Below are 17,233 nucleotides of genomic sequence, written 5' to 3' on the forward strand. Positions count from 1 at the left end.
AATTTGTGAGTTAAAAGGTTCTGATTAGTGCCCACTTACACGTGAAGACACAAACTCTCCTCCCACAGACGCTCCTCTGGCTCGTCCCCGTGTCTCAGCCTCCTCGGATCTCATTAACTACACCGTGAGACGTCCACAAGCAGACGGTGAAGACTCAGAGCAGGACGCACCACGTAACCGAGACCTCTGAGGGGACATTACACCGTCTCTATACTTCACTGCTAAACTGCTGACAAGTACTGGAGGTAATGAGAACTCCTCCATCATCTTCTCCTCAAACAGGCACTTACACCTGATGGGACGAGGCCGAGACAGATTTAATAGCTTTTTAAAATCCTCTCAGTCATTTTGATTGTGGAAATAGACACAAAAAAAACACAACTCCCAGTATAATAAACCATGAATCTTGGTCTTTAACACAGTGGGTATGGAATATATATTTCCTTATTGGTCCCTTGTTGCTCTTTTCAACTCGTTTTTTTCAAGAACCGGATGAAGCTGAATGTGTTTTGTGTTTAGGTTTAATTCAAACCAGTTGAGTCCAGACGAGGAGCAGTGTGTGTGTGTGTGTGTGTGTGTGTGTGTGTGTCTGTGTGTGTGGTGGGAACCAGCTCAGGATCAATTTTACGCCTGTCCACCCACATCACTAATGACTAGTGTGTGACCTGTGGGGTCTGAGTGTGTATCTACAATTATAGATATAGAGTCTGTAGAAGTGTTTCAACTGTGCCATCCCACAGTCCAGAAACGAGACAAGAGCAGGAGATGAAAACACTGATGCACTCGTTTAAATCACTTACTGGTCTTAATGCACTTTTCACAGAGCAGCTTCCTGTGTTTCTGACCCTCAGGCAACACGTCCTGACCCTTACTTGTGTTTTTAGCTTTAATTTGATCTCCCAAACTTTCATCCCTGACATCCTGACCAGATTGAGCAGAGATCAATTGTCATCTTCATGTTTCCGGTTCCTCCGGAGTGGATATGGTGACTTCAGGACAAAGCTGGGATCTAATCCCTCAACTTCCATGTTGAGGATTTAGTTGTTGACAAATGAGGATTTTTCAAACTGTAAAAACTGCACAGACCTCGACTGTGATCTGATGAAACATCTGATGACCTGTCGCATCTTTAAAAAACAGTCAGTGTCCACGGCTCAATCGCTGGTTTGATTGCGCAACCAGAATAAACTGAATAAACTAAATTTCCCAGAACAGCGAACAAACTCAAGCCTCTTTTCCGCAGAAGTCCTAAACAAGAGTAAGAATTCAACCTTTTAAAACCTCCCTTTCTTAGGAAGTGATTTAATTTGGTTTTACTCAAAGAGCGATTGGAATAAACATGTGATTTTCTTTAATTCACAGAAATCCTTCAAACAAGTCTCTGAAAATGAAACCACAGCGACATCGTCTCATCTGATGACGACACTTTCTTTCCCCAAATTATCATCTATGGGCCCAACAACAGATAACAAGTCTTTTTTGAATCGGCCGAGGCATTTTAATCTGCCCGGTGCCGAGCGGCTTCGAGAAACAAGGCCGTTCAATGTGCTTGAAGAAGAAGAAAGATCATAATCATCAAAGAGCGGAGCGGCGATAACACCGAGCTCCACAGTCGGGTTTCTGTTCAAATCAGTCCACAAATAATAAAGCTTATCTAAAATGAAGATGACTTCACCGAGGCTGCAGCTCCATATATAGTTATCACATCAAAACTGAATCAAAGCACCGAGTGAAATCGATTTATTCTCATAACCGGGTAATAAACGAGGTCCTTTCCACTCCACTCCACTCAAACTAAACTAAATTGCTTGTTTGTTGAGTTTGTTGAGCCATCAGTGTGTGGTGGGATGCTCTGGTAATATACAGTGTGTAATTATGATACTGTACATGGGAAGGAACCAGAGGCCGTGAACCTTCTACCACTGAAGCTTCTTCAGGAAGAAAGTAGAAAATAGATTCCCCCGCCGGCCTGTGACTGACAGGGAGACTCCTGGGAAACAAGGCTTTGTGGGATTGTTCGCACTCGTCATTCCCCCAGCTGCATCCGGATATAAACTCCCACGAGATGTAAAAAGCCCAAAATCTATAGGATATATTATATTTGCATAATGCACGAAGCAGCTCGTCTGACGCACGTGAACCACGTGTTTCTGAATAGGGGCTGAAGAGAGGAGCTGCAGCATTTGAAAGTTAGAGCGTATAAACCTTATATAGTAATAACACAACTGAACCTGACTATGAGAATATGTCTCCTTTAAGTCACATGGGGCAGACTTTGTTTGTTTTAGTGTGAACAAGCCAAGTATGAATAATGAAGAGTTTTGTTTACAGCAACCTCTTTATATTAGGGATCTTAAAATACATATAAACATTTATTAACAAAACATGAAATCAAACTAGACAGGAGAAAGAGAACATTGGACTAAGGATTTAAAATCTAATTAATAAAACAGTATAACTATATAAAACTGAGTCAAATATTTTGAAGCGCCACAGAAAAGGCAGCTTTAAAGATGATTCTTGTTTGTTCAGTAAGCTGAGAGCTGAGGGGATCGAACAGTGAACGCCTGGTCTCCCTCTGTCGCCCGCTGTGACCGGGAGTACGAGGGGCCTAGAGGGCAAACACCAGGTCGATCATTCACAGAGGTATTCAGGGAGTGAGACTGTTTACGGCCTTAAAGTTGAGCAGTAACATTTAAAATAAATCTATCTCTTATATTAAATCACGATGAATAAGGTTTAAGAAATGAGCTGCTGGAGTGAAATGAGCTAACGGGTCAGAATGAAATAACGCTGCTGAGGACAGTCATCTATTGTCAGGACATGTTTTCTATAGCAGCCACTCAGAGCTCCATTCTCCGGACTTCCTCCACACGACGACTAAAGCTAATTGCTCTTCCATCTTCTAGTTGCTCAGCACTTGGCAGAGCCTCCATCTTTCTCCACAGAAAACAGTCTCACTTCGGGTTCTTTTAATGAAGCGAACAAAACGGAGGAAGGAGACATAATTCAGTCTGAGTGTGTCTAAAGCAGATTGAACAAAAACACTGCTACCTCCTGCCAGAGCAGGACACTGCAGCAACAGTGATAGTGAAGAGAGAGTCGGTTATTTCTCAGGGTTCAGTGGAGACTCGAGGAAGTGTCGTCCCCGAGGATCCAGAGCAGAGGATCCAGAGCAGAGGAGGAAGAAAACTTCATCTGATGAAGTTTATTCTGAATTATTTCTGTGCTCAGTAGTTATTACTACATCAGTACATCAGTATTACTTAGTCAATACTACATTATAACTTGAGTACCTAATAGTAATTACTGAGTAGCCATTACTATATTTAACAGAGTATTACTTTTGTATTCAGCAGTTAGTACTACAGTATTACCTGATTACTATAGTTACTACTAAATAAGTCAATAATACATTATTAGCTGAGTCCTCATTACTGTATTAATAAAAGGACGAATAAGTCATTACTACATTTGTCATTACTACATTATTACTTGAGAACTCAGTAGTCATTACTACATTACTTGAGTACTCAGTATTCATAACGAAACTCGAATTTGCACAGTGTCTAATCTGATTTCCGTTAACTCCTTTCTGAGGAATCACATCCTAACGTATTTATTTAGAACTTTAAAGTGATTAGATTAATCTGATAACTGACGTTTACAGAATCTTAAAAGTCAGTTATCTTTGGCATTGACGAAAGCGAGGAATCATTTCTGAAACACCTCCGTTTAGCAGCCTTGAGATTTTAATCCCAAATTAGACCGAAGCTCATTAGATCTAAGTCTTTGTTTTTAATGTGATAAATTTAATTTAATTATTCTTTTTTCTTCCTCCCCCTCATTGAATAAAACATTAGATTCACGATGAGCTCAGACACAGTGCAGGTTCCCCTCGGTTCTTAAGATCACTGTGGCTTCACTCCAGAGGTCTGCTCTGGATCACGAGACCCTCAGACTCCCTCTGTGGGATCCTTTGTGATGCAGCCCCCCCCACCACCAACCCAAATGTGTTCTCCAGATGCTCGACGCTCTTCCTGGTGCCGTCCTGAAGACAAACAGCAGGGCGTCTATAAATACCTGAAGTCAGGAGGGAAGGAAGCGTTTCCTGGGCCGACGTCATGAGTTCAATAACAAGTCACTTTACTGCCACTGGTGCAGATGCACCCGCTGACCAGTGAGGGACACATTCTCACATGTGGAGCCCGGGGGGAGTACTGGTTCTTTTTAAAGCATTGTTCAAGACAGTGATCTCACACATCTGAGCTCAAGATGACGTGAAGTATTTAAAAAACAACTTTAATGATCTTTAATATAGAAAATGTGGATTCATCTATAATTCCCACATTAAAAGTTGGTTCAAAGCTCATTTCCACTTTGCTTTTATGTTCCTGCTGCATTAGTAACATTGATATATTTTCTTCATGAGCATCGAGTCTGCTGTCAAACCTCACCATCAATAAAATGTGGATATTTGTAATGAAAAGCAGGATTTACATTTCAGTGCACACACACACCAGCACGCTGACAAAATGAGTCACTGCAGTGAAAAATATGATTACAGATTCATCATAAAGAAAGATAATGAGCTCACTGTCTGCGCCATCCCAATTGCCAAGGGTAACATCAGCCGACAACATTATGAATAGCAACCTGGAAATAGTGTCAATAAAATATAAATGCCTTTAAATGAATAATAGAGGTGTTTGCAGAGGAGGAGGAGGCCGACATGCAAGAATTAACCAAGTCATAATTTTCTATTCAACTGAGATGAATGGGAAGCCGCGAGGCAGACCACGCTGTGCGGAGCTGGCCACGCATCACACTTCATCACATGAAGTGGGATATTCTCTTCACCAAAAAACCACCAGTCATAACTCAGAAGGCTCAGAGAGTCGAGGGCCTGAGGCTGTAAATCACCGTGGCACGGGGGGCGGTCGGTGCCAGAGGAACAGAGAACTGTCCTCACACAGAAAACCGGGCCGCCGGCTGCGGGGGGGGGGGGGGGGGGGGGGGGGGGGCGCCGCTGCAAATCTCACGGTTGGTGAACGGAGCGATGAGCGGCCGTCACCTCCATCCTCACCTACAGCGAGTGGGATGGAAAACACCCGGGGGGGTCAGAGGTCGGCGGTGGAGGCTCCGCAGATCCGTGCTCAGCAAACTGCAGCAGGTGCTTTGTATCATGAGCAATGAGATTTCACTCTCACTGTAAGTGTTGGGATCAAACGTGAAAAGATGGGAACAGATTTAAACAAAAACAAGTGAAGGGAAACTTCTTGACTCAAGTTCAGCTCCCCCTGCAGGGGTTGGTTCTGTTAACTGACAATTAAAAAGTCACGACTCCAGTTTTCCAGGGGCCATAGAGAACATGTTAGCAGTTTAACTGTTTGATAAACTGCCCATTTATACGCTTTATATTAATGATAATAATTAATATACTAAGCTTTCTTTGTATAGGACTTTTCCTAAAAAAAACTGAAAATCTGAACCAGGCTTCGTGTGTTTGTTCCATTGTTTATATTTGATCCAGTCAGATTTGGTTTCACATTATAATAAGAATTTATAATTTCCTCGTCAGGATGCATCTACTGGTTGTGTTGTCTTCTCCTTTTTGTGTTCGTTAACTTCTAAAACAGCTTTTCTCATTTAAATGGAGGCAATAAGCAAACTGGTTCATTGTGTTGAACCAGTAAAGTTCACGTCCTCGTGGTTCAAACATGACATCATCAGAAGTGAGCTCTGTGCATTTCATCATCTGTCTCAGTTTCTCTCCTGAACGCAACACTGGTGCTGAGTCATCGTTTCTCACGTCTGGATTCCACTCGCTCCATCAGCTGCAAGAAAATCACCTCTGACCCTCGGAGAGGAGCTGAAACCTGCTGCTTTCACTTTCTCCTTCGATATCTTACTGACGCCGTTTAATCAAATCAACATAGAATAACTGAATTATGGTAACATGGGGCCTGGAGGTGTTTTCAATGGGAAATAATCAAGATACCGAGTCGACAGAGAGCTGGATGGAATAAGAGGTTAAACTGGCCTCGTTAAAAATGAAGAATGTTATAAAATATACAATTAAAATCTTAGAGAGATGGTTTTACTTCCTCCTTCCTCCTGCCCTGACCCCAGCAAACACCATCTCCCTCTGTAGACGTAACACAACAATGAAAACAAAGGTGTAAACAAACTAGCGCCCCCTGGCTCCACCCACTGTGTCCTGTCTGTATATTGAAGTTCTCTGCAGGTAGAGTGCACGCTGCAGATTCGCCTCACAGGCCAGTTTGGTAACACTTTGCCCAGAGGCTCCGACACAAACCAGTGTTCCTGTGCTGGAACATTATCTATTATTAATCACATTACTGAGCACTCACTGCCGCTGAGTGAACCAGGGGCCTCTGGCGTCCCCGGTGGCTCGGGCCGGCGCTCGGCCTGGTTGCTAGTCAGGTCTCGTTTGCAGGGCTACAAGCTGAAGATGTAATTGAATGCATGAAGTCGTCTTTACCTGACGTCCGGATCCTCGTGTTACAGCGAGTTGAAGGAACCTCTGTCTTCCTGTATTTGTGTATTTAGTTATTAATAATCTCCAGTGCTGTTTTTCAGATCTTCTACAAAATGGTGGATGTTTTATTTGGAACCAAAAGAAGTCCAGTTGTGAAATTGGTGCAATTTGGATGAGTGACACATATGAGTGTTCATATGATATAAAGATGGACGATTTGTTTTAATTTGTTATTTGATCCTATTAAAACCTCCAAAGTCTCTTTTAATTTCCCAAATTTTAAATCTTGCTATAGAAAAGAGGAAGGAAGCATTAATCCCACACATGTTTGACGCATGTAAACGACCTTCAGGTGAATCCTTCATCCTCCTCACGTCCATTAACCTCCATTAAAACTCTGTCCTTCATATATCATGACGTCCCACAGGACTCAGCTGCTGCCCGGTAGCTGGGAGAAGTCCCCAGACGGACAATAGAGAGGCACTTGGACTAATCCAGCGCTGAGGCCGTCTTGCTGTCTGCTTCCTGTTGCACCCCCCCCCCCCCCCTCCCCCCCTCAGGAAGGAAGCGACGGCCTGGTCTAACTGCGCGGGGCATTGTGAGACTTCCTGTATGAGTTCCTGTCCCGGACAATGGGACGGTCCAGAAGCTCTGCGGCCGCACCTCACTGTTTTCTTATTGAGAAAAACAAAAGCCCAGTTCCAAGTGAACCAGGACTCCTACGGATCTGGAGCTCCAGGGACCTGTCCCTCCTCCTGCCAGGTCTGAGGATTCTGGGGAATCAGAGAAATCCACAGGCTACAGAAGCTAAACCACATTTTAAAAGCAAGCGCAAGATTGTAAATAACTCTAATCCTGTATGATCGTGGTTAACCTCATCACAGCCTGTATGTTCAGCAGTTTAACTACTAATGAGGAAATAATAACCACAGTAATAATAACCTGTTTGAAACTTGTTTTCTTTGGTTCAAAGATGAAACTGATTCCTGTCCTTGATTCGTGGACGGAGCCAAACACGACTCAAACTCGTCCTCGACCAGAAAAAGAATAAAATCCATAAAACACACGAGCTGCTCTGTGACCGAGTTCAGCGTCTTCAGGCTCCGACGTCAGATTTCACAATGAAAGTGACAAAATGTCAAACTGTGCAGGAGCGGCAGACTCCACTGAATAATGCATCCCGACTTTCCTCTTTTATCCCGAGTCCATACAACATGCAGAGAAGTGCGTACAAATGAGTGAACAATATTCAGACCAGATGCGAGCAGAAGATCTCAGCGGCTCAGACGAGTTCAGACGTTTGTTTCTCTGTGAGTGAACCAACAAATACTCTTCATCCACTCGGAGATCAGACTCCACCCTGAGAGCCAGAGTTTGTTTTTGTCTTGATTTCTTCAAGAGTCTCAGATGTTCTGGTGCTGGAGCATCTTCCTCTCATCTCCTCGTTATATCGTTGCAATGGGGTGTTATCACTATAAACAGATTCCTCGTGTGAAGACACAAAATCTGTAGGATTCACATTTAGTTCAACTAATCTCAAAAGAGCGAAAACGAGGCCAAACAGTAGGAATATCATGGAAATGAAAGAATTCACGAAAACACTGAAACTCCGCCTTCCCACCAAGTTTCAATAAACTCTGCTCTGTAGACAGACACACAGACACACAGACAGACAGACAGAAAGACACACAGAAAGACACACAGACAGACAGACACATAGACAGACAGACAGACAGACAGACACACAGACAGACACACAGACAGACACACAGACAGACACACAGACAGACACACAGACAGACACACAGACAGACACACAGACAGACAGACAGAAAGACACACAGACAGACAGACACATAGACAGACAGACAGACAGACAGACACACAGACAGACACACAGACAGACACACAGACAGACACACAGACAGACACACAGACAGACACACAGATAGACAGACTGGAGACACTAACTGACCTGAATCCACTCCCTGACGGTGTCGTCCGAGGGCGTCCAGCCGTTCTCCTGGTAGTTGAGGCGGGAGCGCTCCGGGGACCAGTTGGGGTTGTACTGGGACGAGGCGCTGATCTGCTCCGTGGACACCTCCCCCGACTCCATGCCCAGCGGCTCCATGCAAGTGAAATCTGCCGAAGACAGAGAAAACTCATTAGAGAGCCACATCGGGGCCTGAGGGGCGGATACAAGTGTGAATAATATCATTTTATTTAAGATCATTTGAATCAATGAACATGGATTTCTCTCTGAGCTGATGTAATGACTCTGTTCGACCACAGGAGCGTTTCCAGGGACTCTGAGGGCCTCAGGCAAAAAGAGAACAAACAAATGAACCAGACTCATATAAATAATATAAATAAAAAGCTTTAGTCATTCTAGTTTTTGTAAGAAAGTACTCGTTTAAGGGCGTTCCCCAAAACAGTCGTTTCCCCCCCTCTCAGCTCGCGGCCCCCCCGGTGATCGCCTGCTTTGTCTACCCCACTGACAACAATAATAATAATAACAATAACACAAGTTGTCCAGTCCACAGTATCAACCAATGAGAAGCTGGTGCTCAGGTCCCTGTTGTGAATCAAGAGCTGCATCATTTCACTGCACATGAACTCGACTCATAAAGAGAAGTTTGTGTTTCTCTGTTAACACACAAACGAGTTTTAAAAGGTGACTTCACACACAGTTAACTGAAGCGACTGAATCCTGCTGCTAATGGCTGAAATAAATCATTCATCCTCTCACGAGTCTGAAAGAAGCAGTTCAAGTTAGAGTCGTAGAAACATCGGAGGGAAACGGCTCCTTGTTGTTTGTGAGTCGATCAGTGAAGAGAGAGAGAGAGAGAGAGACAGAGAGAGAGAGAGAGAGAGAGAGAGACGGCCAGCCGCAGTGAAGAGAGAGAGAGAGAGAGAGAGAGAGAGAGAGAGAGAGAGAGCCAGACGCTGTAAAGAGAGAGAGAGAGAGAGAGAGAGAGAGAGAGAGAGAGACAGACGCTGTAAAGAGTGCGTCCCTGCTCCCCGCCGAGTGGCCGGTCGGGGGGAGGGGGGGGGGGGGGGGGGGGCTACTGTGGCGTCAACCACAACACAATAACACAACCTGACACCTCTCTATGATATTTATGTTAAAGTGCAGACTTTTACTGGAACTAAATATAAACTAAGAACTTTAGTAGATTTCTCAAACAGCCGGGATTGTTTGACACTCGGCTCTTTAAAACTCTTTTACTTAATTTTTCTGTTGCATTGATTTCACTCTATTCTTTATCCATATTTGTTTTACTTCATAGTGATTGGACATTTTACTTTTTGGCTCAACACCCGTTGTTTTAAATCTGACATCTAAATAAATCTTGAATGGAATTTTCTTCAATTCAAATATTAAAAGTCACTCAGAGCCCAACATGGTGTCTTAAGATTGATATTTTTTATTGAAATAATTATTCTAAAAGTTACGTATTTCCACTAATGTTGTGTGCGCGTGGAGATTTAGTCTTTCTCTTGATTCAACTTTGATTTAATAACTTTAACCTGCAGGACAAGGCTATCTTGGTCTCATAAAACCTTTTGATGATGTCACAGCACACGTCTGCATCTCTGAGGAGACAGTTTAGAAATGTCCTAAAATGCTCTGAGACAATGAGACGGTGAAAAAGCTTCTGATTTTCTGTCTTTCTTCTCGTCCTCCACCTCCACAAACTTTTCTTTATCCCTTCTTCAAATTTTTATTCACCACCCGTCACAGCAGGTGAGAGGGACGAACTTCAGCCCCGTCCGTCCACCTCCCCGCCCGAAAGGAAAGACAGGGCGTAACCCCCCCCCCTGCTTCAGCTGATCAAAGACCTGCTTCTGTGGGTGGTGGCAGGAGGGAGCGAGAGAAAACCCTAAACTCTCAGCTGGACATTTGAAACCCGCTGTGGCCGTCAGCGAAGCTCCTGCCACAATAGAACTTCTTTCTGGAAATTCTGAAGAGGCCGAAGACACAAAACCGGTGTGAATAGAAGATAATTGTTATTTACAGCTGGTTCTGTCAGATGGCGTCTCACTGTCCAGTCAGAGCTGGAGCTTCAACTGGCAACCGTCGTGTTCCAGATGGTTTCATTTGAATAGATAGAAAAACCCTGTTCTTTGAAACACACGATTTAAAAGCAATACTTAAGTTAATGGGGTTTATGAGTTGTACTGCAGCCAGCCTCCAGGGGGCGACTGAGATCATAGACAAGAACACGACTCAACTTTAAATGGCTAACTTCTCATTTCTACTTTTAACTTGGAACCTGTTTGTCTCTGATAGTCGTGTCACGGCTGAATCAACGTGGACATTTACTAATTCAATCAAGACGTGATCTCACATTGTGTTAATTAGCCGATGGAACTCTTTCATCTGCGTGTTTCCTCGAACCGAACAGAAACGGCCGCAGCACCATAGGAGGTCAAGTTCCCTCTGGAGCTGTGACTCCTGTGAATCCTGTGAATCCTGTGAATCCCTGGTTTATAGCGGCAGTCGTAAAAAACTGGAGAAACGACACTGTGCTTTGGTCTGAGAGGCTCCAATTAAATCTGCTGAGCTTAGCTGGGGGTCTGAAGGCAAGAGTAATTGTCTCTGTATGTGTGTGTGTGTCTGTATGTGTGTGTGTGTCTGTATGTGTGGGTGTGTGTGTGTGTGTGTCTGTTACTTAAGCTAAGATAATTGGAGCTCTGTCTAACACCACCGCAGCTCTGCTCTCATCCCAGTCAACACTACCGGGTCGGATTCGCCTCTCAGACGCACAACGGAGCACGCAGACATGTTTGATACATGAAGGCTGCATCTATATATTATCACCTTGTCAAGAACAGTCACCGTCAATGTGCGACACACACACACACACACACAGACACACACACGTATAAAAAAAACCTTAGGCAAGAAACGAACGAGAATAGAAAACAAAGTGCAGATAATGACTCTGACCCCAGTGGATGATTCTCCTGGATCCAACATGCATGTGAGACTCACAGTGATTTATAAAGACTTGAAGTGACACAGTGATTAAATGGTGCATTGTTTTCACTGTTATTTTCAAATTATGGCACATTTTCACGTTAAAGATTTAAAAACTATTCTTTACAACGAGCTGCAGCAACGTTTTCTGATTTAAACGCCAGAAAAAGTCCAGAAAATTGGATCTGGACATTTTCCAGGGTTTGTCTTTCACATATAAAGACTCATTCCCAACAACAGTGAGACGTTCAGAGCGTTCAGCAGGGATCTTTTACGTTCAGTGCTCCCTGTGAGCCCATAAGTCAGCAGAGGACGGTACGTAAACTCACCTCTGTGCTCGCTCACATTCCGGCAGCAGGAGTTTACTGAGGTGGAGGTCACCGGAGTGGAGGAGCCATACGGTTCCAGCATAACTTAAACCTCCACAGACTCGTCAGAGGTCACACGGTCAACCAGGGGCAGACGAGCGGCTTTCAAGAATGTTAAAGACCATGTGGACACGACCAGAACACGTTAAAGACCTCAAACTGGAGCTTTACTGGGACAGAAGCAGCTGTTTGGTTCAATGGGAGACCAGAAGCAGGTCAAACTGTCTTCATCGGCTCTGGATCAGGTTTTTAATTTAAAGTTTGAGCTACGAGATAAGAAATCGGTGGATAAGATTGAATCATTTCACAAAAACATTGCGTGTGAACATTTAATTCAAACTTATCAGCTACCATCTATCTACTGATTCCAGATCTGTGTGTGAATGTGTCTCGCATATCTGCAGAACCTTTCATCTTATCAGCTTCACACTTTTCTTGTGTGTCGTTAACGGCTCAAAGAAGATCAGCGTTGAATTTGTTTCATCTATATTTTCCGAAAATAGCTTAATTATGTTCAAATGTTCCTATTTTCTCTAAAACATTTGTTATAGATTAAGTTAATTTACGTTGGACGCGGGGTTGAACCACATGCGACCACCACATGGGGCCACAGTCGTAAAACAAGTCGGATTTCCTTTCCCCTGAAAGGACGAATTGTCTTTCTGCTCGTCTTCCCTCCAACATGGAGGTCAGGGGTCAAAGGTCGACACATAAACCAGCTACTTAGATGCTGGAAGGAAGACAGCATCTTGCTCAAGGACACTCCACTGATACCAGTCTGCCCACAACCAGCAGGTGGGACTAGGATCTGTATTGTTATACAACACAAAGACATGGAGGACACTCATCCAGCTGCTCACCCTCGTCCTCGTGTCCCAGGGGGAGGCTCCTCTCGCGGATGGTGTAGTTGGCGGAGAAGCCCTCCTTGGCGATGGCGTTGTCTGTGGTGATGGTCATGGACAGGATGCCGGTGTAGGAGATCACACGGCCCGGGGACGTGGGGCCGCAGTATCTGCCGATGTGGGGACCGACTGGGGTTTGACGGAGAGAAGAGGAGAACGTCAGCTTCATCACTTCATCACGGAGTTTATTATTCATCACCAGTCACTCTGTCTTTCTGCTCTCAGGCAAAACAACATTCAAAGCTTCAGAGTCAAGTGTTTTTTAATCTGTTGTGTTTCCTCTGCACAGAATTAAAATAAACCCCAAAGTGGAGTCGCAGCTGATCCCTGGTCAGCTCAGTCTCTCACCTCCCACCTGTCAGAGGTGATGTTGTACTGAGACAAGAATAAAGGGGAGATGACGCAGAGACACATTAAAAAACTAAATGTGCTGGAGGACGTTTGAGCCTGAGATGAAAAAACACGTTTCACGCCTCAAAAATCACGAAGGAATCACCGTCACTCAAACTCCACTCATCAGATTGGAGGAATTACATGTTTTATTCGTTGTTGTATTAATATTCAGTCTGTAGTTTGAGACTCTGAGTTGCTTTAAGCTAAAGGAACAAGACGACCAGTTAATTAAACATCATGTTATCACTATGTTTGAGTCTCAGGAGTAAATATGAGTTTTGTTTAAAACAACCTCAAAGACTTTTATAAAGTCCTTAATCATAACCCTTTCCCTGATAATGATAATAAAAATAGTGCTGGACTTTCACAACAGTCCAAAGAAGGTACAGTAGAGATTGGTTACTCGACAGTAAGAGCGGTGGATTGAGAGGATTCTGTCTGCTTCTCTAAAACCGTCTCCGATTCAGCGGGAGGATTTATCTCTGAGCAAACGAGTCGAGACACAAACTGGAGCCGGGATCTCCTGGAACAACACGACTTCACGCCGTCGCCTCCTGCCCACAGCCTATTGGCCGTTCCATCCTGCTCTTATCAGCGGGGAAACAATACCAGACACCCCCCCCCCCCCCCCCCCCCCCCCCCCCCGCCTCCTGTTCGGCAGAGATACAGAATCTGCAGCCGAACGTTCGGTCCAGAATATAAAAATCACACGTATCACATTTCTCCAATGTGTTCCTTCAGGCCTTGGGGGGGGGGGGGGGGGGGGGGGGGGGGGGGGGGGGCAGATAATTCTTAGCGTCGGTAATCTGCGACGGATTATGTTTTACATGTTTCCAGCCTCGTCTGCTGGGGAGGCTGCGTGTCCTCTCAGCTCCGTGCGCTGGCCCCCGGGAGATTGTGTTTCTCTGCTTGTGTTGTTCAGTTGTGTGTTTTTTTTGGAGATGCTGCAAGCATGTTGTAAAATTGCGTCATGTGTTTTCTTTAATCTGGGCGGCTATGAGTTCTCTGGAGGGGGGGGGTGATAAATGTGGCCACAGTTATGGTAAATTAGGAAACAGGAAACTGCTGATTAAAATTAAATTCCTCTACTTTTTTAATGTGATAAAATAATGAATGATATCAAAGTAAGATAGAGATTTGGTTTCCAGAGCTTTCATCCACATGAAAACTGAGCAAACTGCTCGGAGCACAAGATGTGGAGCTCGTGATGAGTGTTTAGCTTTTTTTTAAATAATAAAAGATGTCTTCTGCAGTGGAAATAATCCAATTATGATATTTACAAGACTTGTATTGTTTTCTCTGAGCTGCAGAGCGCCGAGGACTCCGGGGGCCGAGAGAGTTGTGGCTCCAGTTTGGTCATTTAACAAAAAAAGGAAACTGCAGTTTCATCCGTTTAAAGCTCCAGATGTGGAGCTTGTGATAAAAATGTTTTAGTCAAAATTGTTATTTTGCCTAATTTATCTTTTTTACATCTTTTTTCGATCAAGAAGTGTTTGATGGGAATGAAAGACGAACAACCTGGTCTTCACCCGGCCACAGAGACGTTTTGTTATCTGCACCGACGCACACGTTGGCACTGCACACAACATGCCCCAACACACACACACACACAGACATGATGCAAACAGACACACACACACACACACAGATCATTGGACAGGAACAGCCCTGGCATGTGATGTATGCTGGCACATCTTTAAAGTGTGTGTCACTCTCTGTCTACCTGAGCCAGTCTTTGTGTCCCTCATATTCCCATGCCAGCACCCCCCCCCCCATCATCCTGGCAATAGTCAGGCAAAGCTTCGGGCACAGCGGTGAGTATTGTGGGCATCCTGGCAGCCGGCTCAGGCCCCGTCCGAGGTATTTCGCACACTGTACGGCTAATTAGACAACAATGGAGGCTGCTCTATGATGTAGAGCAGCTTGTGTCTCCATCATTCAGCCGAGGAACAATGAGCGATCTGCGACGCGCATCCTGAACACAACTGAGCTGCAGCACTTAATGAGTCAAACCTGCTGCAAAATACATATGATAAATAAATAGATTTGTGGAAATGACAGAAACCATCTTTTAGAAAAATGTATTTAACGTGACGAGAAGGTTTTATGACTCGTAAATGTTGTAAAACTAAATTAAAGGTTACACGCAGGTTTCATGTTCGACGTCACAAAGGAGGTCACAGTGTAAATCATCTGATTAATTCTAATAAAAAACAAAGAGAAGCAGAGAATCCTCTTTGTATTTGACACTTTCTCTTCAAGACTTTCCAGATTTAATTTGGTAAAACTAGAGACAATCTGCAAGTTTCAGTTTGGAAACACAGAAAAAAGAATTAAACAGATTTAATCCTTTTACTTATGATTTCATGAAGTAAAACCGCATTTGGTGAAAAACCTTTTAAAGTTGTTATTTCAACACAAACGTCTCCACGGAGCTGACACCCTGATTATCTGGAGTTTTATTTTGAAAGTCAGGATCTTGTAAAGCCAATTTTGATCAGATAGAAGTGACTGAAAAGTTTCTTCTCAACACTTAAAACCACTTTAACGTCCAATATCTACATCACTTATCATTTTGACGATTGCAGGAGACTGGAGCCAATCACAGTTAACATTGGATAAGGGTGTGTGGGGGGGGGGTAAATCCTGGACAGCTCGGAAATCGCTATCAGCCCCAAAATATTGATTTTAAGAAGCAAGCAATATCTCCTTCATCAGCCTGAGCTCATGCTCTACCCTTCCACATCTTCATCCTCATCTTCCTCCTCTTCCTCTCCTCCTCACCTGCGGGGAACCCGTCCCAGATCTCCAGCCAGTCGTATCTGCAGACGGCGCCCGGGGGGGGCGTGGTGTCGGGCTCCATGTCGAAGCTGTCGAACTCCACCACGATCTCCGACATCTTGGGGGCGACGATCATGAAGGTGCAGTCCAGGTTGTTGGGGTACTTCTCGGGGAAGCCCGGCGTCTTGATGACGCCCCGGGGAGCCGTGAAGTTCCTGGAGCATTCTGGACCTGCGAGGGGAGAAGACACCGAAAGTGTCAGGACGTGTTTGGACAGAGTGAATAATTCTCACTTGGACAGAGGTGAGGACACTCAGAGGTCAGAGGTCACAACCTGTTCTCACATTACTGCCTCTTTTAGGACCACTTCCTTTTTACATTTCTGTTTTTGGGGCTTTTTACTAAATGAGACATCCGGAGTTGGTTGAAAGGTTAAAATACAATATTTCAAAATAAAAGCCTTTGACTATTCAAATATGCTACAACTTTATGAAATATGTTGAACAGAAACAAATTCCTTGCTTTCCAAATGATGTTAACATCTAATCAGTCAATAGAATTCACAGAAACTTCACTTCACAGGATCGAGCATAAAGCAGCTAAATGTGTGTAGAAAAAAAAAACTGCTTCAAACAACACACCCTTTGTTTTATTGAGAAAAAACATCTGTGTTGTGATTGGTCCCCTCCCCTGTCGGAGCCGCTTGTGTCTGTGTTGTGTCTGTGTTGATCGCAGACAACAAACAACACAGACACACACACACACACACACATGTACCCTACATAACCAGTGGACCACAGCCTCAGTGTGTTTGCAGTGTACAGTCAAATATCAGTGTTGTCTGGAAACACTTTGTGTTACTCACATACAGGCTCTTATTTATATGTTCTCATGTCCTCTCGTTTCTCTGAGACATTTTACCAGAGACACTTTCTCTCTCTCTGATTTGTTCTCTCTCTCTCTCTCTGATTTGTTCTCTCTCTCTCTCTCTGGTTTCTTCTTTGTTTCCTTTACAATATAAATAGTTTTATTTTACACTGTGTGTTGTTGTGTTACACCTCCTGACCATGTTAAGTAATTCATCACACTTCCATTCATGCACAACACCTTCCACAGAGCTGTTGTGTTTATATACTGTTAGAGCGTTATTTAATCTTCATTCTTATGTTGTTGTGTAGCATTGTGATGTCATTGTGTTACATTAGAATCAGAGCTATGTGTCATCAGCCCGTGGTGAAAAGGTTGAGACTATTAAAAAGGGGAAAGTCGTTTTTCTGTCTTTTGAACGAGGAGACGTCAGATT

At 44.0% G+C, this 17,233-nt stretch overlaps 1 protein-coding gene across 2 annotated transcripts in view; it reads right to left on the reverse strand.

Moving 5' to 3' along the window:
* Window positions 1–17,233, reverse strand: part of LOC133968818 (neuropilin-1a-like) — a 70,908-nt gene that overhangs the window by 18,528 nt on the left and 35,147 nt on the right. The window contains exons 2-4 of one of the 2 annotated variants that reach the window (XM_062405027.1): window positions 15,934–16,161; window positions 12,715–12,885; window positions 8,478–8,644 (exon numbers count right to left, since the gene is read on the reverse strand). In XM_062405027.1, coding sequence (XP_062261011.1) covers window positions 8,478–8,644; window positions 12,715–12,885; window positions 15,934–16,161 — 566 coding nt within the window. The remainder of the gene's footprint in view (window positions 1–8,477; window positions 8,645–12,714; window positions 12,886–15,933; window positions 16,162–17,233) is intronic. The other variant, XM_062405028.1, reaches the window with a different exon arrangement.

The sequence above is a fragment of the Platichthys flesus genome, chromosome 14, assembly GCF_949316205.1.
Source record: "Platichthys flesus chromosome 14, fPlaFle2.1, whole genome shotgun sequence".
NCBI lineage: Eukaryota > Metazoa > Chordata > Actinopteri > Pleuronectiformes > Pleuronectidae > Platichthys > Platichthys flesus.